This window comes from Pan troglodytes, chromosome 12 (assembly GCF_028858775.2).
Source record: "Pan troglodytes isolate AG18354 chromosome 12, NHGRI_mPanTro3-v2.0_pri, whole genome shotgun sequence".
NCBI lineage: Eukaryota > Metazoa > Chordata > Mammalia > Primates > Hominidae > Pan > Pan troglodytes.
Genome location: NC_072410.2, coordinates 59,115,698 through 59,141,527, shown reverse-complemented (window position 1 = coordinate 59,141,527; position 25,830 = coordinate 59,115,698). Strand labels below are relative to the sequence as shown.

Below are 25,830 nucleotides of genomic sequence, written 5' to 3'. Positions count from 1 at the left end.
AAATATGGCCCATAATGGAAATAAAAATTAACTAAAACCAACCCAGGACTGGCAGACATGTTATAACCTGGAGACTAGAATATTAAAACAATGATTATAACTGTATTCCACATGTTAAACAAATGTAGTAGACATGAAAGATATTTTTTAAAAGACCCAAATCCAACTTCTACACATAAAAACAATATGTGAAATAAAAAATATACTGGATAGAATGAATAGCATATTAGACATTGCAAAATAAAAAACTGGTGTCCTTGAAAACCTAGCAACAGAAACTTTACAAAATGAAACCTAGAAAGAAAAGATAATTTTAAAAATAAACAGAGCATCAATGAGCCGTGAGACAACTTCAATCAGCTCACAATACATATAACTGTCATCCCCAAAACAGCGCAAGAATCGAAGAGCAGACAGAAAAAAGTATTTCAAGAAACAAGGTCAAAATTTCCCCAAATTCATTGAAAACTATAAACCTATGGATCCAAGAAGCTCCATGAACCCCAAGCACAAGAAACATAAAAAAGACTACACTTGCAAGGCACATCATAATGAAATTACTCAAAACCAGTAATAAAGAGAAAAATGTTAAAAGCAGCCAGAGAAAAACAGACACTTAAGTACAAATACAGAAAGATAAAGATGATAGCAGATTTTTAATCAGAAACAAGGCAAATGAAAAAAAACAGTGGATCAAGATCTTCAAAGTACTGAAAGAAAAAACTATCAATCTAAAACTCTATATCCGGTGAAAATATCTTTCAAACAAACATTTTTCCACACATACAAAAGCTGAGAGAATTTTTCAGTAGCCAATCCTAACCACAAGAAACATTTTTAAAAAGGAACTACATTAGACAGAAGAAAAATCATATTATATTAGAAATACAGATCTATAAAAAGAAATTAAAAGACTGAAAATAGTAACCATATTGATGAATATTTAAGATATTTTCTCACTATTTAAATCTCTTTTAAAAATAATTGACTAAGCAAAAATAACGATGATGTTGTATGGGGCTCATAACATGTAAAAGTAAAGTGGTCAGGAAGGGAAAAATGGAAGTAAATTATTGGCAGGTTTTTATACATGAAATGGTATAGTATCACTTGAAAATACACTATGATAAAGGATGTATGCTATAAACCCTACAACAGTCACTAAAATAAAGTTACTGTCAATAAGCCAATAAAGGAGATAAAATGGAATTGTAAAAAATTTCAATTCATCAAAAAGAAGGAAGAAAAGAAGAGAGAACAGAGAACAAATGGGACAAATTGAAGACAAATAGCAAGACGTCATTTAAATTTAACCTTGAAATTTTGAAAACCTGGCAGAGCGCGGTGGCTCATGCCTGTAATGCAAGCACTTTGGGAGGCCAGGCGGGCGGATCACGAAGTCAAGAGATTGAGATCATCTGACCAACATGGTGAAAACCCATCTCCACTAAAAATACAAAAATTAGCTGGGTGTGGTGGCACGTGCCTGTAGTCCCAGCTATTCGGGAGGCTGAGGCAGAAGAATTGCTTGAACCCAGGAAGTGGAGCTTGCAGTGAGCCAAGATTGCGCCACTGCACTCCAGCCTGGCGACAGAGCAAGACTCCGTTTCAAAAAAAAAAAAAGAAAGAAATTTTGAAAAATGTAAATAGTTATTTTAGGGTACTAGTGTCATGAGTGACTGTATTCTCTCTCAAATTTGTTGTTCAATAATAAAAGATAAAGTTCTAAGTCACCATGTTTCATATAAAATAGGATACATATGAGTGGTCAGTGCCTGTAGTCCCAGCTACCTGGGAGCCTGAGGCAGGAGGATCATTCAAGCCCAGGCATTCTAGACCAGCCTCAGCAACCTAGCGAGACCACATCTCAAAGAAGAATAAGAAAAAAAAAGAGTGGTCAGAGGTATATGTATGTCTTAAACTAAAACAAAAAATAAAACCAGGCTATGTGCAGTGGTTCATGCCTGTAATACCAGCACTTTGGGTGGCCAAGGCAGGAGGATCACTTGAGCCCAGGAAATCGCGGCTACAGTGATATGATCATACTACTGCACTCCAGCCTGGGAAACAGAGTGAGATGGCCTCAAAATAAATAAATGAATGAATAAATACCCACATACTAACACAGCTTAAAAAGAAGTAGATTACTAATATTTTGAAGACCCCAGTACCCCGTCTCCTACTCTCCTCCCCAAGCAACCACTATCCTGAATTCTGAATTAATCATTCCTCTGCTCTTATTTATGGTTTTACCAGATGTGTATGAAATCCTGAACAACAGTATTTGTTGCAAATTTTTAATTTTTATAAAAATTAAATCATAATGTATATATTATTATATGGTTTGCTTTTTTCAATTAACATTGTATTTTTGATGCTCATCCATGTTGGTGTGTAGCTATATTCATTTTCAATGAATCCAATGAAAATGAATTCATTTTCAATCAATCCAATGGATTTCAATGAATCCATGTTGGTGTGTAGCTATGTTCTATTCATTTTCAATATATTTTTACATTTTCCTATTGATGGCCATATGGGTAATTTCTAGAGCTGTGCTCTTAGAAACAGTGCTTATGAACATCTTGTACATCTCTTGATTGAAATGGGTATGTAAAGAAATGGAATTGCTACATTATGTTTCCAGATATAATGATCACTCTGTGTTATTAGCCTCATTTTATTAATAAATGAAGATTTATAGAGACCAGGAAACTTGTTCAAGGTCACACAGCTAGGTAGTAAAGTTAAGACCAATAAATTCTGCTCCTTTCACTTGAAAAAAACTCAAGGTTAGGTAGCTCATACTTCTGGAAACATGTAATTATCAAACAGAATCCTGATGAATAATGTTTTATCTTGTTTAACTAAAGTTAAAAGAGGAGGTCCTAGCAAATTATTCCACTCAATTCTACCACTTGACCACTCAAAGCAACTTGACTACATAATGATCATGATTAAAACTTTTATCCTATTAAAATATCCTGTATTTCACCATTCCTGAAAATTCTAGTCAAATGTTATAGTTTAAAATGTGTACAAATTGTGTATGTATAAAATTATAAGACATAGTAATAAAGTGGTTCTCATTGAGACTACAGTTTTAAATTAAATTACAAGCACTTTTATTTTTGCCATAACTAAATTTGGAATTACTATGTTTAAGATTCACTAAAGTGAATGTAATAATTATTTTTAAAATACTACATATTCATTTTAAGAAATTACTTGAGAATACTTTCAAAAATGTCCTGCATGTCACTTAAGCCAACAAATAATTTCCAAGATACCTAGCATTACACTTAAATTTTAAAAAGGGTAAAAAGCCAAAGTTTTTTTTTTCAGCTAAGGTCAACTATTTAGCTCTGCAATCTTTCCTTTAAAAAATATTTGTAATAATTTGGTCTCTGATTTATTTCACAAGTCTTAATCTTGCTTTATAAATAATCCTATTTTCAATCACACTCCATTATCTAACATGGCTGTTTACTAATTACATGATCCTATGGTAAAGTACATATTTCTAAAAATGTAGCTACTTAGACAGACAGCAATGTAAAGGCATCTTTACATTATAGTACTCTCTAAATATTACATTGTTACTTTCAACAAAAAGGAACCAGATTATAACAAAATTGTTATAAAATAGCTTAAAAGTGTAATAGAACTTCATTAAAGAAAACATTAAGATGAATGAGTTTTAACTAGATCTATAACAATTTTATATATGCTACAGATAAAATTAATATAAGGTTAAATAATTTTTTTTTTTTTTTTTTGAGACAGGATCTCCCTTTGTCGCCCAGGCTGGGGTGCAGTGATGCCAGTGCAACCTCTGCTTACTGGGCTCAAGCAACCCTCCCACCTCAGCCTCTTGAGGAGCTGGGACTACAGGTGCACAACACCACACTCAGCTAATTTTTTAAAAATTTTTTGTAGAGACAAGGTCTCAGTATATTGCCCAGGCTGGTCTCAAACTCTTCGACTCAAGCAGTCCTCCGGCTTTAGCCTCTCAAAGTGCTGAGATTACAAGTGTGAGCCACCACGCCTAGCTGTGGTTAAATAATTGTATACTATAAAAAAGCATAAGATCTTGTGAGTTCCGAAGTGCCTTGGGTATCAATTGAAACTTAATGATCCTTTAATATCTTTGCTGGATGTTGTTAGAATGGTATTTCAAACATTTTCTACAATTTGAATTAAATATTACCTTACTAAATAACGCGAGGCTGGGCAAAAAAAATGTTAAGCATATCTCCAAATATAGCATAACAGTTTAATGCTCTGTTTGTTGCCTTAACAAAAAATGAATGTCTGCAACACATTCACAAACCACCTGGAGATTCAAACTCACAGTGAAAGTGCAATGATATATTGTGCTACTTGACATTAGCTATTACCAAAGACGGTTCAAAAGGAAGAGAACACGGACAATCTTATTAGTATAATTGGAAATGTGCTGATATACCCACCTTACCAAACATCTTCTCTTGCAGTGTATTATATTACCTGAGAAAAGTAACTTACAATCAGTGCTAATATGCTCCTTAACTTGATTTACAAGGGCAACTAGCAATAAACAGAACAAGGCCCATGAACTACCACACAGGTGACTTCAATTCTGTGTATCTGGACTGGATGGGAATACGAGGGCTTACATGTTTGTGGCCTTCTTGGAGTATGGGAATGTCCTGTCCTGCTATAGGACTGCAGTGAGAATTCTGGTTATAAAAAGTCTCCCTTGTAAAATTCACTGTAAATCAAGGACAAAAATCATGAGATTGTTTTGTTATACTTTAAGTTCTAGGGTACATGTGCACAACGTGCAAGTTTGTTACATATGTACGTATATATGCCATGTTGGTGTACTGCACCCATTAACTCGTCATTTACATTAGGTAAAATCATGATATTTTTAAGGACAACAACATGGAAAAATCTTTCTGTTAGCAGCTAGTAGAAGAATTCATTTAGGAGGATAATGGGAGAAATTTTTCGTAACTGCTCAGAGTAAAAAGTAAAACTCAGAGAACCTAGGTTTGAGAATAATGCACACCTACTAATTCAGGACTAGACACAAAAATTTGAGAATTTTTGACATTAAAAGTAGCATTTGAAGTGATGCAACTTATGAATTAGCTCACTGAGGGATTTAGTATAGACAGAGAATACAGGCACCCCAATGTTAAGAGATCACAACTGAAAAAAATTTAGAAACTCCGCAGAACTGAGAACCAGTAACAAAAGAGGAAAACCAGGAAAGTATGTGGTCTGAGAGCCAAATGAATAAAGAGATACAAGGAGAGTCATTCAGGTATGATATTAATAAATGCTAAAAGTAAAGCATTACATTTCTTTCCAAAAATAGCAAATCCTCCAAAATGAAATAGAGAAAAATTGAAAGATATTTCTTGGCATTCATTTATCAGTGACAGAGAAAAAACGGAAGTTCTAACAATGTTATCTAATAGAGATGTTTTATTCATTTTCATTACGTATATGCTGTGTATGCTACTCCCGAGCATCATATCTTCCTTTTAACATCCACAAGAAACAAGCTTTCAAAAAGCACAGCAATTCTCTTGGCAGCATTAATTTTTAAGAGAACCTCTTAAGTTGTTTTACCAGCTGAGACTGACTGACTAAACAACCAGTGTCTCCCCTTCAGTTGCCAGCCTTTCCTTAGAAATGCCTGTTTGGCATAACTTTAAGACTCAAGATGGTTTAAGGCGCATCCTGTTTCTTCCAAAAGGGAATGGACAAAACTCAACATTCACGGAGGGCTTAGAGCAAATTAGAACCGTATACTGTGACCTCCTGGAGGGAGAGGCTCACCTCCTACAAAGTAAATGCTCAATAAATATTTTTGATATAACTCTGGAAGAGCTCCATTTGGGGTCGGGGGTGCACCTACTCCAGGGCACCACCCCCTCCAAAATAGCTGCATTCCCACAGCCCTCATACTCCGCTCAGAAAAGGGACCGGCGAGCTTGCAGGCATCCGCACAGCGGATAAAAGCAAAGCGGGACGGCGCACCAACCGCATTCCGGATCCTAAGGTTAAAAGAAAACCCCTTGCCCTCGGGCCAGGGCTCACCTGTCTCGGGAGTGGGGAAGAAGCGCGACTCCCGGCCGCTTTGGAGTAGGCGTCCCAGCAAAACTCTCGCCTCATCACCAGACACTACCCCGGGCAGAAGGTTCCTGGGCTAGGTCCTCGGACCCGAGAGGGAGCGACACGCTCGCTTGGTCTCTTGGGTCTCCAGGACGCCGCCGCCGCCGCCGCCGCCGCCACAGTTTCCTCAGGTGCTACAAAGCAGCCAGGGTGTGCGTGCGCTCCCGCCTCGTCGCTTAGCAACCTGAGAAGCTGTCCGGTAGTCCCAACTTATCAATTCCCCCGCCCCTCCAGAGTGTCAATCGTTTTTTAAAAGATTTTGTTTCCGGGTCGATCCAGCTTTACGCAGCGGAAGGTCTCTTTACCTCCCACGTTTACCCTCATGGGAGGATGCAGTCTCAGTCACGCGCGTGGGGGTGATGTCGCTAAGGGGTGATTCTCCCCTCCCTAGAGTTACACACGCTATCTCTCCCGCCAATTGCCGGGCGCCATCAGGCAGGTCCTTTCCTCCTGAGCCCAAACCATCCGTTTGTTGTCGTCCTCCAATCACAGAGGCTCATCCTCAGGGACTACTTTGCAATCGGCGCAGAGCGCAGTGAGAAGAGCTTGAAAAAAACCTCTGGTATCGGGAAGTGTAGTTCAACACTTGAAGGAAATGCTTTGGAGATTGCGCCACAACCAGGGCAGCGTAAACTACAGTTCCCAGAGAGCGCCGCGTCGGGAGCGGAGCCTTTTCTCGCTAACACCGCTCGCCCTCTCCGAGTCAGTTCCGCGGTAGAGGTGACCTGACTCTCTGAGGCTCATTTTGCAGTTGTTGAAATTGTCCCCGCAGTTTTCAATCATGGTGAGTGTGGGCCCCGGGTTCCTGCCCACCTCTGGCTCTCGCGCCCTTGTGTGGGGTTTCTTGCACTTTAGGGACTTTTGGGAGGCAGCTGTGCAAGGCACTGTCCTTCGCGCCCTTTGGCAAGCTCGGACTCATCTTCTGGGGATTGTCGCAGTGACCCAGTAATGGGAAGGGATTGATTTCCACCTTGCGGGGTATGGGGCGCTCTTAGGAGGACTCTGGAGAAGTAGTTGTCCTGGGAGAGGAGCGATCTTAATCCTGCTGCATGGCGGGAGGACAAAATGCGACGCTGCAGCTATTTTCCAAAGGACGTTACGGTGTTTGATAAGGACGATAAGGTTTGCGATGGAAGGGAAAGGTTGGGTCCTAACCCCTTTTTCTCCTCATTTGCCCACAGTGTTTATAACGGCTTTTGTCACAGGGACCTTGAAAGCAAAAAGCTGGAAAGGTAGTATTTACCAGGTGCTCCAGATTACGATCTGCGTTTGCAGGAGACGTGTTTCCGCCATATCTAATTTCTCAAAATGTTATTTGGAACCCGTTCATTGACCTTTTTTGTAATGCCAGGACATATTGAAGTGACAGCATCACTAACCAAATAACTACTGCAAATATTCTTTATTGAACTGTATGTTGTGAATTCCAGAAGCACCTCTCTTAAATGTAACAGAGTAACCATTTTGTCATGGAAGACCTGGGTAACCTGCATCTCCATCGCTTGTCTCTGCTGAAAGAGAGGGGGAGGGGGAGAGTTGATGAAGGAACTCTGGCGTAGGAATAATCTGCGTACTGCTTGAAGGTGACATTTGTCATCAAACTCAGAGAAATCGCTTCATACTATCAATACAATGGCTTGTATTTATAGTTGCGACTGTTTTTCCTACTTTATCTGCAAAATACTAAAATGGCTGGAGAATGTGGAGAAATGTTTGAATGAATTGGAAATTTCCCAGAACCTGAAAAGACACGTTTTCAAGGCAAGGGCATTACTCTCTCTGCCTGTCTAACGGGGCCAGTGGAGACAGCTACTAATTTCCAGTAGGTGTTAAACCTAGGTTTCCTAAATGTTTTGTCACATAATTAGTCATTTAAATTATGGTTTCGGTAGTTTCTGTCCTAATAACCTTAGCTAGAAAGCAGAGGTACTTATTATCTGAGAACCTTGGACTTTTTGCTTTTAGAACTGAATGGGCTCTTTTAAAGGCCATCTTGACGAATCTCCCCACTTCAGATCTTAAAATTGAGTTTATCGAGACCCAGAGAGAATGTGATTTGCCCCAAGAGTCTCACACTCTTGCCATTTTTCTATATTGTGTCTTACACTTACCAAGTCTTTCTGAATTTTTATTTTTATAGGGACCACCGCAGTGAGGTCTCGCAGCGGGGGAGAGACAGTGTACTCAACTCCCTGAAAACTTATTTTTACTAGCTGAGATTCCGGATGAAGTTACCAGTTCATACTGCATATACAAACTCAAATATGTTATCAGCATGTAGATGACTTGATAGCTTTATTCCTTGCAATTCAAAATACTGGAATTGTAGAATTAAAAGGGAATTTGGAGATTATATTATCTACTCTTATAATGTAGTCTGGTGAGGTCAGATAATTTTCCCAAGGTCACAGAGATTTTGGGCCCCAGATTCTTAGCTAGTTTCCCTAGCAAGGCCCCACCGTTGGAAGGTCACTGGGGTGCCAGATAACACAGAGACAGAACATGAGGAAGAATTTGTCTGGCAGTTTGCTGGAACTGACAGCAAACTCACACATGACTCAATTTCCCTGCCCCCTCAGGAGGGTGTGTGAATGGACAGAGTTAGAAAAGAGCCTTCTTCTGTAAGCTCATTCAAAGCGGAGGATTCTTTGCTTGTTGTCTATAGGGAGTGACAGCAAAATAAACTGTATGAAGGAATCTAAATGGTATGCTTAGTTTTTTGTGTTATAGAAATACATGTAATTTAGAAATATATATAAATTTGAAAGTGAAAAAGAAATATGTGGATCTGTCTGTGGAATAACAGAGACACTTAAATTCAATCTTTATAGCTGAGAAGTTAGCACAGAGCCTGCATCTGCAGGAAAGTCATTGGTGCCCTGCTAAGAGCAAAGACATTCCTTTTTTGGATCTTGGCAGACTGCCCAGATATCTGAGCAAAGAATAGTAACCTATGTTCACACTATAACATTGTGAAAGTCAGCAGGACTCTCCCACCCTCCTGCTTTTCAACTGCAATGTTGCAGAAGAGCAGAAAGAACCATACATGGACTTTTCTTTCTCTGTTTCATCTTCAGACATTCAAACACTAACTAAGCCTCATACTACCATTAATAAGATGGAATTACCTAGCTGGGAAAGTAATTTCCCCAAAGACACAGAAGAAAACTGCTGAGGTGGAATTAACTGTTCATTAGGTGGCCACAACCCCTTCACTAAGGACTGCGATACTGTGAACATGTTTTTAAGTAGCTACTAAAATTGACTGCATTATTCTAACCATATAGGTGACCTTATGGGAAGTTAATAGATAGTGATCTTCACTCTCTCCAGCCCCCCTTTTCTTATCCTAGTTTGCTGTTCATTGAAGTAGTATCTGTTCATACTTTATACCCTAACCTTCCTTCATTCAACAAATACTTTTTGAACACTATGTGGAAATGCAAATCCATATCAAAGACAGACTGTTCTCAAGAGCGCTTCATGGCCTAATACAGAGCAACAGAAATGTAAATAGAAAACCACAGGCTATTAAAGTCTTTAGAGGAAAATTATGTGATGATAATTATAAATACTCACTATGTACTGTTCTTAGTGCTTTGTGTGTTAACTCTTTTAATCCTTAAAACTACTCTGTTTGTTAGGTAATTGCTATTATTATCTCCATTTTACTATGGGGAAATAATACAGAAAGGTTAAGTAACTTGTCCTAGAGCATGCAGTTAATGAGTTGTGGAGCCAGGACTTGAACACAGAAAGTCTGACTCCAGAGTCCATCTCTTTAATTACTACTCTCTACTGCTTCTCTAGCCCCGTTTTAGAAAATTGGTGTATCCTTTTGTTTCCTTCACGTGATTCACCAATGGATTCCCTGGCCTAAAATAGTACCAAGTACATGATAGGAACTTAATGATGTTTTGTTTAATGAATGAATTAAATGAGAAAACAGTTCATCAGTGGATTTATAAGGTAATATCATTAGTACTAATGACAATTTTGTTAGCTATAGTTGGAACTATTGTGGTCACTAAGTTTCCAGTTTTCTCAATACATAATATATATGAATAAAATACCTTTTGTTTTCATAGTATATATGAATAAGTTTTTGTTTGAGACAGGATCTCACTCTGTCACCAAGGCTGAAGTGCACTCACACAGTAGTGGCTCACTGTAGCCTTAACTTCCAAGGCTCAAGTGATTCTCCTACCTCAGCCTCCTGAGTGGCTGGAACTACAGCATCTGCCACCACACCCAGCTAAATTGTTTTTTTAAGAGACAGGGTTTCACTATGTTGCCCAGGCTGGTCTCGAACTCCTGGGCTCAAGTGATCCACCCGCCTTGTCCCCCCGCACAATGCGCTGGGATTGTAAGTGTGAGCCACTGCACTCAGCCTGAAATAGCTTAAATAAATAAAATATCTTTAAAAATTTTTTAAAGCACGTTACATATGTTTTCAAACAGTTCTTATACTTTTCCATCTTTTTGATAGTTTTACAGGACCCAGCTATTCCTTCAAGCAAATATCGGAGTTCCAACTACAGGACAGGTGTTGTTCTAGGCAATTGAGATACAGCAGTAAATAAAATAGACAAAGTTCCTGTCCTTAAGGATCTCATATTCTAAAGGGAAAGGGAGTAATAATTTCTTCCTGTATTCCCTTTTCATCACCTACTCTACTTCAAGGAAAGAAGGGAAAATGACAGAATGAAAAACGTGTAGGCCATTAAAGATTTTTCTATAAATAGTAATAAATTAGAAAAAAATATTGTGTAGTATGTAGTTGGCTATGATCAAATTCATTTCTCTACACCAGTTGACGCTTTTTGTTTTTGTTTGTTTGTTTGTTTTTTGTTTTTTTTTTTTGAGAAGGAGTTTTGCTCTTGTTGCCCAGGCTGGAATACAATGGCACGATCTCCACTCACTCAACCTCTGCCTCCCGGGTTCAAGTGATTCACCTGCCTCAGCCTTCCAAATAGCTGGGAGATGCCTGCCACCACACCCAGCTAATTTTGTATTTTTAGTAGAGACGGGGTTTCTCCATATTGGTCAGGCTGGTCTCAAACTCCCAACCTCAGGTGATCCGCCTGCCTCGGCCTCCCAAAGTGCTGAGATTACAGGCATGAGCCACCATCCCTGGCCTGACACTTCTTTTTTGAAAATTTTTTTTTCTTTGACTTCTATGAGTGAGTACCAAATTGCTGAGTGCTGCTGACTTTCAGAGCTTAGTGTCAGAAGCTTAAAAGAAGCCTTCGAGGCTATCCATCCTTGTTTCGTCTCAGAGACGTGACTCTCATCTGGAAGAAGGAACTTTAAGTAAAAAGAAACCAAACACTTCTAGGCTTAGTCACATCAGTGGACCATTTCTCCATGCAGGTAGGGGTAAAGGTGACAGTGGAAGTACATTTACCCAGCATTATCGGGGAAAGGAATGGTTCACCTTAACTGAATTTTTCTGTCTAACTAAACCTACCCATTACGTTTCTAAACATTATTGTTTTGTTCTTTTTAATAGATATATTTCTATCTTTTAAAATTCTGTCAGCTTAGTCTTTTTTTACTCAGAGTCATCACTTTGAATATCAGTTATCTTTGTTTCTATGTCTGTATTTTGTTCAGGAACTGTTGAAATCTCTGTTTGTATGTCTTCCCTCCTTGCTTTTAAAAATAATTTTCCCTTGGAATCAGGTTGTCAGCTGTCTGTCACTACATGTTGCTGTTGTTTCTCCCGAAATAAAAAATCTTGTTTTTCCTCCTCCAGACAAAGTTGAAGCACGATTAATTGTCTTATTTAAATGTTTTGGCTCAATGTAAATGGAAAGTTTTAGCCTCTTTCACTCTTCTTCTTGGTATGAAGATTCTATTGAGCAGATGGGAGTGGGGGCTTTGCATAATAAGGATTTGTGTGGCTCTAGTGGCTGCCAGGGTTTGGATCACCACATACTGAACACATCAACATTGTTGAGCCTATTTTAGTGGTAAAATATCCCAAAAAAGGTGGATAAGATTATGTAAGTAAATCCAGGGTAACACTTTTAGCTCCCTACATGGTGAGAGTTAAATAACACCACGTAAATATGCAGCACATTCATTTTCTACTGAGCCAGATGCAAAAGGACTTTAAAATTTTACATTCACTTTTAAAGTATGTGGATTTCTTACTATAGATTAAAATCCTGGATATTTTTAAGGTACAGTAGTACTTAAAGATGTTAATGGGTCTTTTTCATTACAGTCTGAACCAATCAGAGTCCTTGTGACTGGAGCAGCTGGTCAAATTGCATATTCACTGCTGTACAGTATTGGAAATGGATCTGTCTTTGGTAAAGATCAGGTAGGAACAGGTGTCTATAAATCTTAAGTTATTAGAGTAAGAATATGGTTAATAAAAATCTGTATTTAGTTGTACACAAATTGTTAAACAGTGAAGGAATATGTAATCCCAGTAAATGTAATAGGCACATTGCTATAAATGGAAGCTACTAAGGTATTTATATGTACGCCTCCAGGCACTGAAAACACTTTGCAAATGAGAACTCTTCCATATATTGTACTCAGTTGACTTGGTGCAACCAGCAGGTGTCAGTCAATGGGAGATATCACTAATGACAGTAACTTACAGTCATGTGGGAGAGAGTTACTCAGTAAGCACTCCCTTGTTCATAAATGGCCTTTGGAACCAAAAGAGTAAGGAAATCTGCTTCCCAGCTGAAGCAGGCACTCCGACTTCCAGCAAGCCTGATTAATATACACTAAAATCCTTTTCTAAGGTATTCATTTATTCAGTTTCTTGATCCATGGATACTGAATTATTCTTTCATGTCAGATACTGTACTTAGCTTTCCATGAACTGAAATCAAATATACAGCTATTAACAATAAGAGCAAGCTATGGCATGTCACTCAGTTTAATGTTTTTTTCATATACTGTTAAAATTGAGTAGTGGTGATTCCTCTCACTGTGTCTGTTAGCAAACCAATGCTGGTTTTATAGCATCCTTTCTGAAAGTGGCATAGTGCTAGATACCTGACCTCCTAAAATAATTATCATGACTAATTAATGGGAATTACATGCATGTACATACCAAATAAAAACTATGTGAAAAGACTTTCTTGTGTCTAAATGAAATAGCCTACACTAACAGATGCTGTCCTTGCTATTTGGTAGCCTATAATTCTTGTGCTGTTGGATATCACCCCCATGATGGGTGTCCTGGACGGTGTCCTAATGGAACTGCAAGACTGTGCCCTTCCCCTCCTGAAAGGTGGGTTGGGGAGTGGAGAAGGGATTTTATGGTATTTGATTTCTTACAAAATACAGGTTTTAGGTTTTTGTTAAAGGCTCTCAATTAGAAATTATTTCATAAGAGGATTTTTTTATTTTGAACTACCACTACTTATTAACTAGTTATGTATACCAAGGATAAATAAGGGTAAGAAATGAGCAACAATCAATGTCAGGTAAAGGACTATCCTTTTTTCCCCAGTGTGTGTGTGTATATAATTTATTATACCAGTTAAGTGTAATATTGCACAAGGGTTATACACCTGAAATTGTCTACACACACACACATTATAGACAACGTAGGAATTGTCTACATTGTGTTGTTACGGAGTCTGCTTAAATGGTAATAGTAGCATCCTGTAATGGAAAACTTTCTCAGTTTTGAAGGATGTCCTTCATAGCTATACATTGCTCTGGAAGTTGGTTGGTTCCTCTTACACGGTCCCCATCCCATCTACCAATCATCAGGTTGAGACATAGTGTAAATTGTCCTTACCATATGCTCTATAGTTTGAAAAAACCCAGAAGAGCTCAGCTAAGGGCCTTTGCAAATCATTGAACTATAACACAGATATAATAAGGAAGCCTTAAATTTGATCGAAAAGTTTATTAAAATATTCTAAATTAATTTAAATATTTTTCTTCAGCTATTTCTTCATCATAGTCTTTCTTTTGGTAAGGATTAATTAATGATACTCTCCTAGAAGTTTGCACAAAGCAAAATAATATATACCTTCCAAGAAAAACTTTCCTTAAAATTCTTCATCTGTTGAATAAACATTTGCTAGAAGGGATACTCTGCCATCTAAGTCTTTTGGTTGCAAAGTTCTGTAGAAGAATACATGACTGCCCACACTATTCTGTTGGTTCCCTTTTCTCACCCACAGCTCTTTCCAAATCAGCTTTGCTGCTTTTTCCCATTTGTATTCCTTTCTCTGCTGAGTTCCCTGTGCTTTTTCTCTAAAGGGCCCAGATTGCTGTTGGTTTGTCCTCTGCCAGATATGAATATGACAGGGAAGGGAAAGTTCAGCAAATAAGGACATGTGACTGGGAAAGAGGAAGATAATTTTTTTTTTCTCCAACTGGTGTTCCTGTCTATGCCCATTTTCAGACTTATGGCAGCCTTGACTATGATGCAACTAGCCAATTTTCCAGTGAAAATGCTGAATGTTGGTCATAGCTTTTTTAATACAATCAACAAAGAAGTGCGATGACTTATGTTCTTTAGTCAAAAAGCAAGTGATGTTTGCTTATTGTACTAGCACTGGAGCGTAGTGGTTGAACTCTGGACCAACCTAGGCTGGAATTACAGCTCCATTATCTTTTGATGGTGGCGAGTTAATCTCTTTAAACCTCAGTGTCTCCATCTATAAAATGTGAAGATTAAATTTGATAGTAATATAAATCTCTTAGCATTATCCTGGCACAAAACTCCTCAATAAACATTTATTATTTTTAAATTTGTGATTGGTGTCTTAGACCTTAAAGTAATTGTAGTTTAAAGGTTAGGTGAATTAGTTGCTCTTTTGTGTTGTGTGGTAATTAGTGTGAATAACAAGTGCCACTTCAAAAGTCGTCATTATATCTTGCATCATATATGATTATAAAAGATAAAAGCTATGGAGTTTTGACATTTAAGATAATTATTGAAACAGGAAAAGCAAAATAAATCTATTGACATTTCTAATGTTATGATTGTTAAATTAATATATTATCTTTCTTAGGCTCCTGAAATGTATATCAGTGTGATATGTAAACACTTGCAACAAGTGAAAGAATTAATGGGTAGATTCAATATGAAAAAGAAAACTTCAAACTTTGATGTTTAAGTAGCTCTGCGTATTTATTGCCATGTCCACAGATGTCATCGCAACAGATAAAGAAGAGGTTGCCTTCAAAGACCTGGATGTGGCCATTCTTGTGGGCTCCATGCCAAGAAGGGAAGGCATGGAGAGAAAAGATTTACTGAAAGCAAATGTGAAAATCTTCAAATCCCAGGGTGCAGCCTTAGATAAATACGCCAAGAAGTCAGTTAAGGTGACCAACGCTGTATTTTATGTGATTTTTCATTATTAGCATTTGAAACTTATGCTTTTAGCATTTAAGCAAAACCAAAATTATTTGCCCTTTTTTCTAGTTCTGTACAATCATCAGTAAATACGGCTCTAGAGTTTTGCTTGATAAGCTCTCCCTTTCTGGGTTTTTTCTTACAGTGTAGAAATCTATATTCAGAGTGCTCAAAAATATTTTTCCTATTAGTATAACGTGAAAATTTAGTATTAGTTCTTAAACATATAGAGAAGGCACAGGACCTTCTGGTGCATTTTTGCTGCGTGGGAATATTTATTTAGACATTTAAATTTGTGTGTGATTGTGAAAGGAGATAGCTAGCTGTAAGGTAAGTTTATTCTCAGGAATAGAAGATAGTGGTTTCTGAATGCTCAGATTTTCTTAATGCAGAGGAATTTTAATATGCTTGTCTCTTGAAGAATTGAGTCAGTATGACTTATAGTTCTCTCTTTGTGTTCAAACTATTTACTTTAGATTCTAATATGTCTTAATATTGCAGTAAGCCTTTTTTATTTTTTATTTATTTTTTTAATTTTTTTGAGACGGAGTCTTGCTTTGTCACCCAGGCTGGAGTGCAGTGGTGCAATCTTGGCTCACTGCAACCTCTGCCTCCCGGGTTCAAGCGATTCTCCTGTCTCAGCCTCGTGAGTAGCTGGGACTACAGTTGCGTGCCACCACACCCAGATAATTTTTGTATTTTTAGTAGAGACGGGATTTCACCATGTTGGCCTGGCTGGTCTCGAACTCCTGACCTCAGGTGATCCACCTGTCTTGGCCTCCCAAAGTGCTGGGATTACAGGTGTGAGCCACCACGCCCAGCCAAACCTTCTTTTATTAGTGAACTATCAATTAACTAGAACTTAATTGTCACCCAGCAAATAGGCTTGCCGGTTAAAGGTTTAACTGATTTCCATATACTTTCCTATCTTTCAAAAAAAGGTGAAAGAAAAATTTTTAAGATTTTTTAAGTTGCCCATTATAATGTTCTATCAATAACATTTCATAGATATCTGCATTTTTTGCTTTCTGTGCACTTCATTTTAAATAGTTAACTTATTTTCTGTCATCACAGAAAATAGTATAAATGAGTTTAATAGAAATCCACAGGTGCCAGTAAAAGATCAGAAGATTGTTCAGACTGCTAAATTGCAGGCTATTTGGAGGTAAAGTACTCCTTGCACAGTAATTCCACCTCTGCAAAGCGTCCTTGTTCGTGAGAAATATTTGCCAGCACTGCACTACTTAGAGACAATGAAGTATCTTGTCTACAGCTTGTCAAAAGAGGTACCAAAAAAAAAAAAGATATATGGGAGTCAGTCTCTGTAATATGGTTGTAACTTTTCTATAAATCTGATATTATTTCAAAATTTTTTATTACCATTTTATAAAAGATTTTTATAACTTAAAATGCATTTTCCTATGCTATATTGTATTTGATGTTTCCCAGGCCTCCCCTGTACAAAGGCTACCTGTTAGACATTTTCAGTCAAATTTTAACATAGATTAGTTAGTAACTATATAGTCTGTAACTCTTCAGTGCCTTCCATTCCTCCTAGGTTATTGTTGTGGGTAATCCAGCCAATACCAACTGCCTGACTGCTTCCAAGTCGGCTCCATCCATCCCCAAGGAGAACTTCAGTTGCTTGACTCGTTTGGATCACAACCGAGCTAAAGCTCAAGTAAGAAAAATGTCTTTTAAATCTTGTGGTTGTTGAACTTTAAAACATTTTTCTCTCACTTTTAAAATAACTGAATCTGAGTTTGTGCTTTTTTCTTGTTTTTGTTTAGTAGGAACCTATTACTTTTATTAAATTAAAAGTAAATTATTATTCATTTGTTAGGGAGTCTTTAAATGTATTCTCTTAAAGGACCAGAGGCTGGACTTCCCACTTGATTTTGTCTTTAACTATATTTCAATTGCTAACTATAATGAAATGCAGTTACTAATGTTCTGTTGTTACAGTGGTTAAAAATTAGTTATACATGATGGTACATAATTTAGTTTAATTTTTTCAGATACATATAATCTCATATAAACAAAGACTTGAGCTTTGTGTGATTGTGTGGTTCTGCTTCTATTTTAGCTGCAGCTAAGCCATCAAATTCAGATTTTAATTTTTAATTTTATATTTAATTTTCAGTTTTATGTCTTTTTAATATTCTATGTGTATCTGTAAAATTTCCTACTTCCACTACTTAGGAGCTAAAGTCTGTTGCTAATTTTCTTTACTCTTAGAGCCATAGATAAGTATGCCAAGGAGCCAGTGACCAGGGAATTAACAATAGCTTTTCAAAAAATTAGAAGCCAGGCAACTGATCTGAGCTAGTTTCCTAGGCTTTTTCAGATCTAACTGGTCCTGGTGCCCGTTCTTGGACAGAACCTCTTTCCTTTGCCCTAATGCTTTTCTGGCCATCCCTTCTTGTCTGTAGGTCATCACTGCTAGATAGGTCTATGAGTTCAGTGCTTTTTCTTCTAGAGAAGATAACTTTAGTTTCAAAAAAAAATTGTTGTTAACCAGAAGATGCTGTGAGGTCTAAGCTGAAGCACTACTGCCCTAACCTGAGAATTAATAATCCTTCAGCTCTGGAATGCCTAGTGAAAGAGAAAAGAATATACATTTGTTAAGCATCTACTGTAAATTGAATGCTATACATGTAATTTTCCATTTAATTTTTATAGTAACCATATGGGTATCTCATATTATCCCTGCATTAGGTAAGAAAACTGAGGCCCAGGGAAGTCAGAGAACCTGCTCAGAGTCATACAGCTCATAAATTACGGAGCCACCTTGATTTGCCTGACTCCAAACCCTTATGTATGTTCTTACCTAATGGTATCAACTAACCTTAGTCCACTTACTAGCTCTGTGATTTTGAGAAAGTATATTCAATGTTTAAAATGTAATAATTGTATCTACCTCAGAGAGTTCTTATGAGGATTAAATAAGATCTGTTTTAAGCCCTTAGCATGGTGCCTGCACATAGTAAATACAAGAAAGGTTGGCTGCTATTATTAGTTGATTTCTTCTTTCTAAGAAGCATACAGCCTAAACATTCCTAATTTAGAGGGTTGTTGGATAACAACCCTTAAATTTTTAGCTTAAAGTGCAAATATTCCCTGAGAGGCTATAGGCTGTGAGCTGGGTCTGGTGGTAGCTGAGAACGAATAGGAGTTGTTTGAATGGCAGGCAGTTTGAGTTCTGTGGGACAGTTGTAAAGGAAGAGATATTATACATGTTACAGTTGTAAACTCTGGATTGCCAGAAAGTGACTTATTTAGTTCCTACAACAAGAAAGTTCCTACAACAATGACACTAACAACCACTTTTTGTTGTTTCACCTGAGGCTTTGGTGGAGATAGGCATTGGAAAATTCTGCTTCCAAAGGTACTTCAAAGAGATACTTTGTCCTAGTGGCTGAAACAGTTCTCACTGCAGGGCTCAAGTCTGAATGAGCAAAGAGGAAAGAACGTGCTATCTCCTCAGACTTTAACCTTCACTTGGGGACATGTTCTTTGTTACTCCTGGGACCTTGGCTAGGCATTGTTTCAGCATGTCAATCTGGCATAGTGAGAGCTTTTAGGGAGTCATTGAAGAAGCACTTTCTTCCTCTAAAAGAAGTTGTTTATCCAGTGAGAAAAATAACAAACCCAAAGATAAGTTTTTCTTACAGGACTGGTTGCTAGATATTTTTGTCTTGGAATTCAGAGGCCTTAGCTACTTAGGGACTGTTTAACACCTGCAGAACTTGCCTGTGTATTTGCAAACCAGTGCTGTATTTATGTCTGCTGATAAGGTAATTTGACATTGATACCAGATAAGGTAATTTGACAATGATACCAGTTAGCTTGTAAGAAAATTACTAGGGCTGGAGAATTAATCAAAAACTTTCAACAGACCTATGTGACAGACATGAGTGTCTAAGGGAGCAAAGAGCTGTTATCCTGGGTATGTATTAATTTAGACTAATTGTGACATGAATCATATTAAGAAACTATATCTGCTGGATGCAAAGTACCTGGCCTTTGCTGTCCAGACAGAACTGGATTAGCTCAAGAGATAGAAGGAGCAAGAGGAGGAGGGCAACAAGAACAAAGGAAGGCATGGGAGCCAAGGAGGACTGAGGGTGGAGAGGCCTAGAGGCATTTTGTCTTCACTGTACTTGGGAGCATTGAAGCAGACATTCAGGGAAGTTATAGGCTCTAACTTCCTGGTAATATATATCTTGAGTTAATTGTTCAAGGTATAAATTTATCTTTTTCTATATACCATACCAGCTAAATTTAAGTATAAATATAAGAGCAGTTTCTTCCCCAGTTCTTTCTGGTCATGGCACACGTAAAAAATGGTACTCATTGAACAGCGTGCCACTCTACCCTATCCCACAGGCTAAGCAGATCAATAGCTGGGTACCCCAGAAACCCAACTGTGAACTAATTTGTGGAGACTAATGCAAATATTGTAGATAATAGTCCTAATACTTGCAAGACTTGCAGGGATTAAATCGGTCAAAAGTGATTTACAATATCACGAACATAAATTTTTAAGTAAACTTTTAACTATTTTAGGATTTAAGAAAGCAGTCTCAACTAGTTTAAGAGTGGGAGTGAAAGTAAAGACAGTTTACTTCTTACTTAACTGAATAAATTAGTATGAAGACCAGTCGAGTCATTGCAGACATTTTAGGTAATGGCCTTTTTTTTTCATCTTTATCCTTTTCGCTTGGTTGGTTGGGTTTTTTTTTTTTTTTTTTTTTCTTTTGAAATAATTTTAGACTCTGAAGTCACAAAAAAATAGTACAGAGAAGGCCCATGTACCCATCACCCATTGATGGTACCTTACATAACTACAGAGTATTATCAAAACCAGGAAGTTGATGAACTACACAATACTATTAACTAGACTTACTGAAGTTTAACCAGTTTTATATTCACTTATTTTTTTCTGTGTCTTTATGAATGATTCTATGACATTTAATTACAAGTGTAGATTCCTGTAACTGCCCCCATAGTCAAGGTACAGAATTTCTTCATCACTCACAAAAGAACTCCTTCATACTCTCCCTTATGGTCACACCTCCCTCTGTCCCTGACATCATTTTTCTGCACTCTACCTCTATAATTTTGTCATTTTGAGAATTTACAAAAGTGGAATCATGCAGTAAGGAACCTTTTGAGACTGGCTCTTTTTCACTCAGTTTAATGCCTTTAAGATCCATCCAGGTTGTTGTTTGTTTCTTTTTGTTGTTTTTCCACTTACCCCTTTTATTTATTCCATTGCCTATGTAAGACATAATACAGTTTATTTAACCGTTCTTTTTTTTTTTTTTTTTTTTTTTTTTTTTGAGACAGAGTCTCGCCCTGTCGCCTAGGCTGGAGTGCAATGGCACGATCTCGGCTCACTGCAACCTCCGCCTCCCAGGTTCAAGAGATTCTCCTGCCTCAGCCTCCTGAGTAGCTGGGATTACAGGCACACACCGCCACACCCAGCTAATTTTTGTATTTTTAGTAGAGACGGGGCTTCACCGTGTTGGCCATGATGGTCTCCATCTCGACCTCCTGATCCTCCCACCTCAGCCTCCCAAAGTGCTGGGATTATAGGTGTGAGCCACCGTACCTGGCATATTTAACCATTCTTGAAGGACATTTGAGTTGTTTCAGTTTGGAGCTGTTATTACCCTTATTTTAAAATTTTCCTTAAAATATCAAAGTGTATTCCTTTTCTTACATGTTAAATACTCAAATGCTTTATTTATGTGTGCTAAAGCTACAGACTCTGGCACAACTAGTTTTCTCTCCCATTCTTTTTGGGACACAGAGGAAGGAAGAATTGCCCACAATGTCACCAAAACAGATCAGCTTCTTAAAATATTTTTCCACATTCCCTTCTGGTTCATCATAAATTCTGTTGTCTAGTTAGGAACAAATTATACATATACCTGATCATAATTTATTTTCTGCACATAAACTTATCAGACAAATAACAAGCAGGCTGATTTTATTTAAATCTACCAAGACATTTCTTTTTTTTTTTTTTTTTTTTTTTTTGAGACAGTCTCGCTGCGTCGCCCATGCTGGAGTGCAGTGGTGCGATCTTGGCTCACCGCAACCTCCGCCTCCCAGGTTCAAGCGATTCTCCTGCCTCAGCCTCCCAAGTAGCTGGGATTACAGACATGTGCCACCAAGCCCGGCTAACTTTGTATTTTTAGTAGAGACAGGGTTTCTCCATGTTGGTCAGGCTGGTCTCGAACTGTCAACCTCAGGTGATCTGCCCGCCTTGGCCTCCCAAAGTGCTGGGATTACAGGCGTAAGCCACCATGCCCAGCCCAAGACATAACTTTCTAACCTTTTTTGTGGCTACTGTACTACATGTGATTGTAAGGCATTGCAGGACCCTAAAGTGCTTTCTGGAGTTATAGCTAGAGATTGTTACATATGTTATAATTTTAGAGTGTATATATGTGTGTACACACACACACATACACATATATAAAACCTCTTTCCTTCAGTTTCCTGATATATAAAATGAAGACAGTCATATCTTGGTAATTTGAGTCCTATCCAACTCTAAAATTTCATATTTAGGGTTATTTGAAAATTAATTTCTATATGGTATATAATAAAAATTTTACCTAAATATAAAGTGCCTAAATACCTGATTACTCAGAAGCACTGAGAAGACATCTCCAAGTAAACATTAACAGTGAAACAAAAGATCACATTTACATATTCAAGAAATAGTAAATTGATTAATAAATAACAGTAACGATTAATGTTTTATGTTTGATACACCTACTGTACTAATAAGTTAACCACAAACTATGGGATGCTTCATACCCTTAAACATTCTACTCCATAAGGTTTCAAGTCCACAGTTGTTACCACTGTTAAGCTGTTGTAGGAAATTGCCAAGCAATAAATTTACATTTTTTACAAGTCAATATAACTCTTGTGTTCTCTTGAAATTTCAGAAGCTTTTTATCTTTATTTAAGGGCATTTGTCAAAACAGGTCCCAATTGGAAATAAAAACCATTTGTCTCAGTAATGTATTTGTTTTCAATTTAACTAGATTGCTCTTAAACTTGGTGTGACTGCTAATGATGTAAAGAATGTCATTATCTGGGGAAACCATTCCTCGACTCAGTATCCAGATGTCAACCATGCCAAGGTGAAATTGCAAGGAAAGGAAGTTGGTGTTTATGAAGCTCTGAAAGATGACAGCTGGCTCAAGGGAGAATTTGTCACGGTAAGAAAAATCTGTGAGCCTTCTTAACACTGAGCATAAAGAACTCTTGAGAGACTCTTAGGGCAGAAAACCTTAAAGAGGGCAGGTCTTTCACAGTTGCTCTGATGACTGCATACTTTTCGGATCGTAGTAAGCCAGTCATGATCTAGTGTGATCTGATGTGACCTGTAGCACAGCAGTTGAGATTTATACCAAGATCCATGTCTTTGTCTGACCTATGATAAACTTTGTATGGAGATATATAGTTTCCTTTTTCCAGAAGGATTGGTAAGGCTGACATTGGGTTGTTGCATGATTTTGGAGGGGAAACATTAAGCTCTGGTCATAGCTTTTCACCCCAAGGTCGACTTGGAATTAATGAAAACTTTGCTATCATGACCAAGTAATACTGCTGCCTTCACCTGCCCCCTTCTCAGACTGTGCAGCAGCGTGGCGCTGCTGTCATCAAGGCTCGAAAACTATCCAGTGCCATGTCTGCTGCAAAAGCCATCTGTGACCACGTCAGGGACATCTGGTTTGGAACCCCAGAGGTAAGGATTTAGTGATTTGCACAGGTCACTCTGTTTTATTTTTGTTGCCTGATGATATAATATAAAAAGAATATAGCCTTAGCAGTCAGTCAGGTTAGGTTCATTTCTCAGCTCAGCTGCCTATTAACAAGTAAACTTCGGGGTTTGTTAGCCTTGACCTTTCTGAGCTGTTTTGTCATCTTTTACATGACATTACTATTATACACAGGGTTGTGAGGGTTAAAGGAGATTGCACATGGAAAACACCTAGCACAATGCCTGATACATAGTAGGGGTGGATTTTTTTCTTCTATGCCACAGCTTCCTCATCTGTAAAATAAGGATTAGGTTTCCCTGGCCTACTTCACATATGATATGGAAGCGTGGAATGAAATAATATCCATGAAAGTTACCTTGTCACCAGTACCTGGTGCTGATGATAGTTCCTTACACAGTAATGATGTTATGAACATAGTAAGAAAGGGTCACCTGGTTTAATTTTATTAGTTCATGTGTCAGTTGTGTAAACTAATCATCATGAGTATGTGAAACATTGTTATTTTCAGGGAGAGTTTGTGTCCATGGGTGTTATCTCTGATGGCAACTCCTATGGTGTTCCTGATGATCTGCTCTACTCATTCCCTGTTGTAATCAAGGTAAGGTATTTTGGAGCTATTTCCCTTCTTTGAGGAAGTAGTTATATGTTTCTCTTAAGAATGGTATTATTGGCCAGGCACAGTGGCTCACGCCTATAATCCCAACACTTTGGAAGGGCAAGGTGGCAAGATTGCTTGAGCCCAGGAGTTCAAGACCAGCCGGGGCAACATAGTGAGACCCCCTCTCTGCAAAAATAAAATAATTAGCCGGGCATGGTGGCACACACCTGTGGTCCTAGGTTCTTGAGAGGCTGAGGTAGGAGGATCACTTGAGCTTAGGAGATCAAGGCTGCAGTGAACCATGACAGTACCCCTCCACCAGGCAACAGAACGGGACCCTGTCCCCCAAAAAAGAAAACAGAATGTTATCACTTAATCTAGAAAATTGTTCCTTTACTAGAATAGACATTTTTCTCAGCTTTAAAACTATATGTATTTCAGCTTCAGGTCATTAAAAGTTTTTATGATTGAAATTAATCTGGAAAGGAAGATTCAGCTCTTCCCACTAGACACTATGTTATTATGCCTCTAGTATTAGAGACCTACAAATAGTATATTTCTAAATGAACCAATGGTTTTCAGTGTTGTTCTTTATTATAACTGTGCTAAAGTCAGTCATTTTTGAAGTTTTTTTTTTTTTAGATTCAAGGGGTTTAAAATTCAAGTGTTGAGTTTTTATTAGAATTATCTATTAATTAAAATCTGGATTTTTATTTACTTTAGAATCAGACTTTAAAACGATATACCTCTAAATATAAGTTCAAACAAGGTTGTTGCTTACTGAAAGATCAGTTCCAGTTTAAATCTCTTATTTGCATTATTTTCAAACAGAATAAGACCTGGAAGTTTGTTGAAGGTCTCCCTATTAATGATTTCTCACGTGAGAAGATGGATCTTACTGCAAAGGAACTGACAGAAGAAAAAGAAAGTGCTTTTGAATTTCTTTCCTCTGCCTGACTAGACAATGATGCTACTAAATGCTTCAAAGCTGAAGAATCTAAATGTCGTCTTTGACTCAAGTACCAAATAATAATAATGCTATACTTAAATTACTTGTGAAAAACAACACATTTTAAAGATTACGTGCTTCTTGGTACAGGTTTGTGAATGACAGTTTATCGTCATGCTGTTAGTGTGCATTCTAAATAAATATATATTCAAATGAAAGTGACTCAGACTCTGTTTCTAGCTAATATTTAGTGTCTATTCAGGAAGCAAACTTGCGGACAGGCGCAGTGACTGACACCTGTAATCCCAGCACTTTGGGAAGCTTGAGATGGGCAGATCACCTGAGGTCCGGAGTTTGAGACGAGCCTGGGCAAATAGTTACACCCCATCTCTACTAAAAATACAAAAATTAGCCAGGCGTGGTGGCACAGGTCTGAAATCCCAGCTACTTGGGAGGATGAGGTAGGAGAATAGGTTGTCCCGGGGGGCGGAAGTTGCAGTGAGCCGAGATTGCGCCACTGCACTCCAGCCTGAGCTACGAGGGAAACTCCGTCTCAAAAAAAAGAGGACTGGGCGCGGTGGCTCCCGCCTGTAATCCCAGCACTTTGGGAGGCAGAGGCGGGCGGATCACTACGTCGGGAGATCGAGACCATCCTGGCTGACGCGGTGAAACCCCATCTCTACTAAAAATGCAAAAAATTAGCCAGGCGTGGTGGCGGGCACCTGTAGTCCCAGCTACTCGGGAGGCTGAGGCAGGAGAATGGCGTGAACCCGGGAGGCGGAGCTTGCTGTGAGCAGATGGCGCCACTGCACTCCAGCCTGGGCACAGAGCGAGACTCCGTCTCAAAAAAAAAAAGAAGAAAAGAAAACAAACTCGAATGTTTCCCAGGTTGCCTAAATAATTTTGAGATAGATATATATACATTTTTTTAACCAGGGGAAGGCAGTAA

At 38.1% G+C, this 25,830-nt stretch overlaps 2 protein-coding genes across 24 annotated transcripts in view; one reads left to right on the top strand and one right to left on the bottom strand.

Annotated features, from left to right (window-relative positions):
• The window catches only part of WDPCP (WD repeat containing planar cell polarity effector), a 729,520-nt gene that overhangs the window by 475,584 nt on the left and 228,106 nt on the right, over window positions 1–25,830 (bottom strand). For 17 of the 22 annotated variants that reach the window (XR_010149488.1, XR_010149489.1, XR_010149490.1 and 14 more), the window contains exon 1: window positions 6,097–6,357. The exons of 2 other annotated variants lie outside the window; for them this stretch is intronic. Coding sequence is in view for 15 of the 20 variants with exons in the window: in XM_016948620.4 (XP_016804109.3) it covers window positions 6,097–6,171 (75 nt within the window). In the remaining 5 variants the exon portion in view is untranslated. Of the gene's footprint in view, window positions 1–6,096; window positions 6,629–25,830 lie in introns of those variants that run through there. 3 more of the 22 variants (XM_016948623.4, XM_024354392.3, XM_001163097.7) reach the window with 2 other exon arrangements.
• MDH1 (malate dehydrogenase 1) lies at window positions 6,877–24,889 on the top strand. 2 transcript variants are annotated; one of them, NM_001243069.1, is given in 9 exon segments: window positions 6,877–6,955; window positions 12,404–12,502; window positions 13,336–13,432; window positions 15,314–15,489; window positions 17,079–17,201; window positions 22,591–22,767; window positions 23,184–23,297; window positions 23,843–23,932; window positions 24,764–24,889. In NM_001243069.1, coding segments are annotated over 9 exon segments (1,005 nt in total). In that variant the 5' UTR covers window positions 6,877–6,952.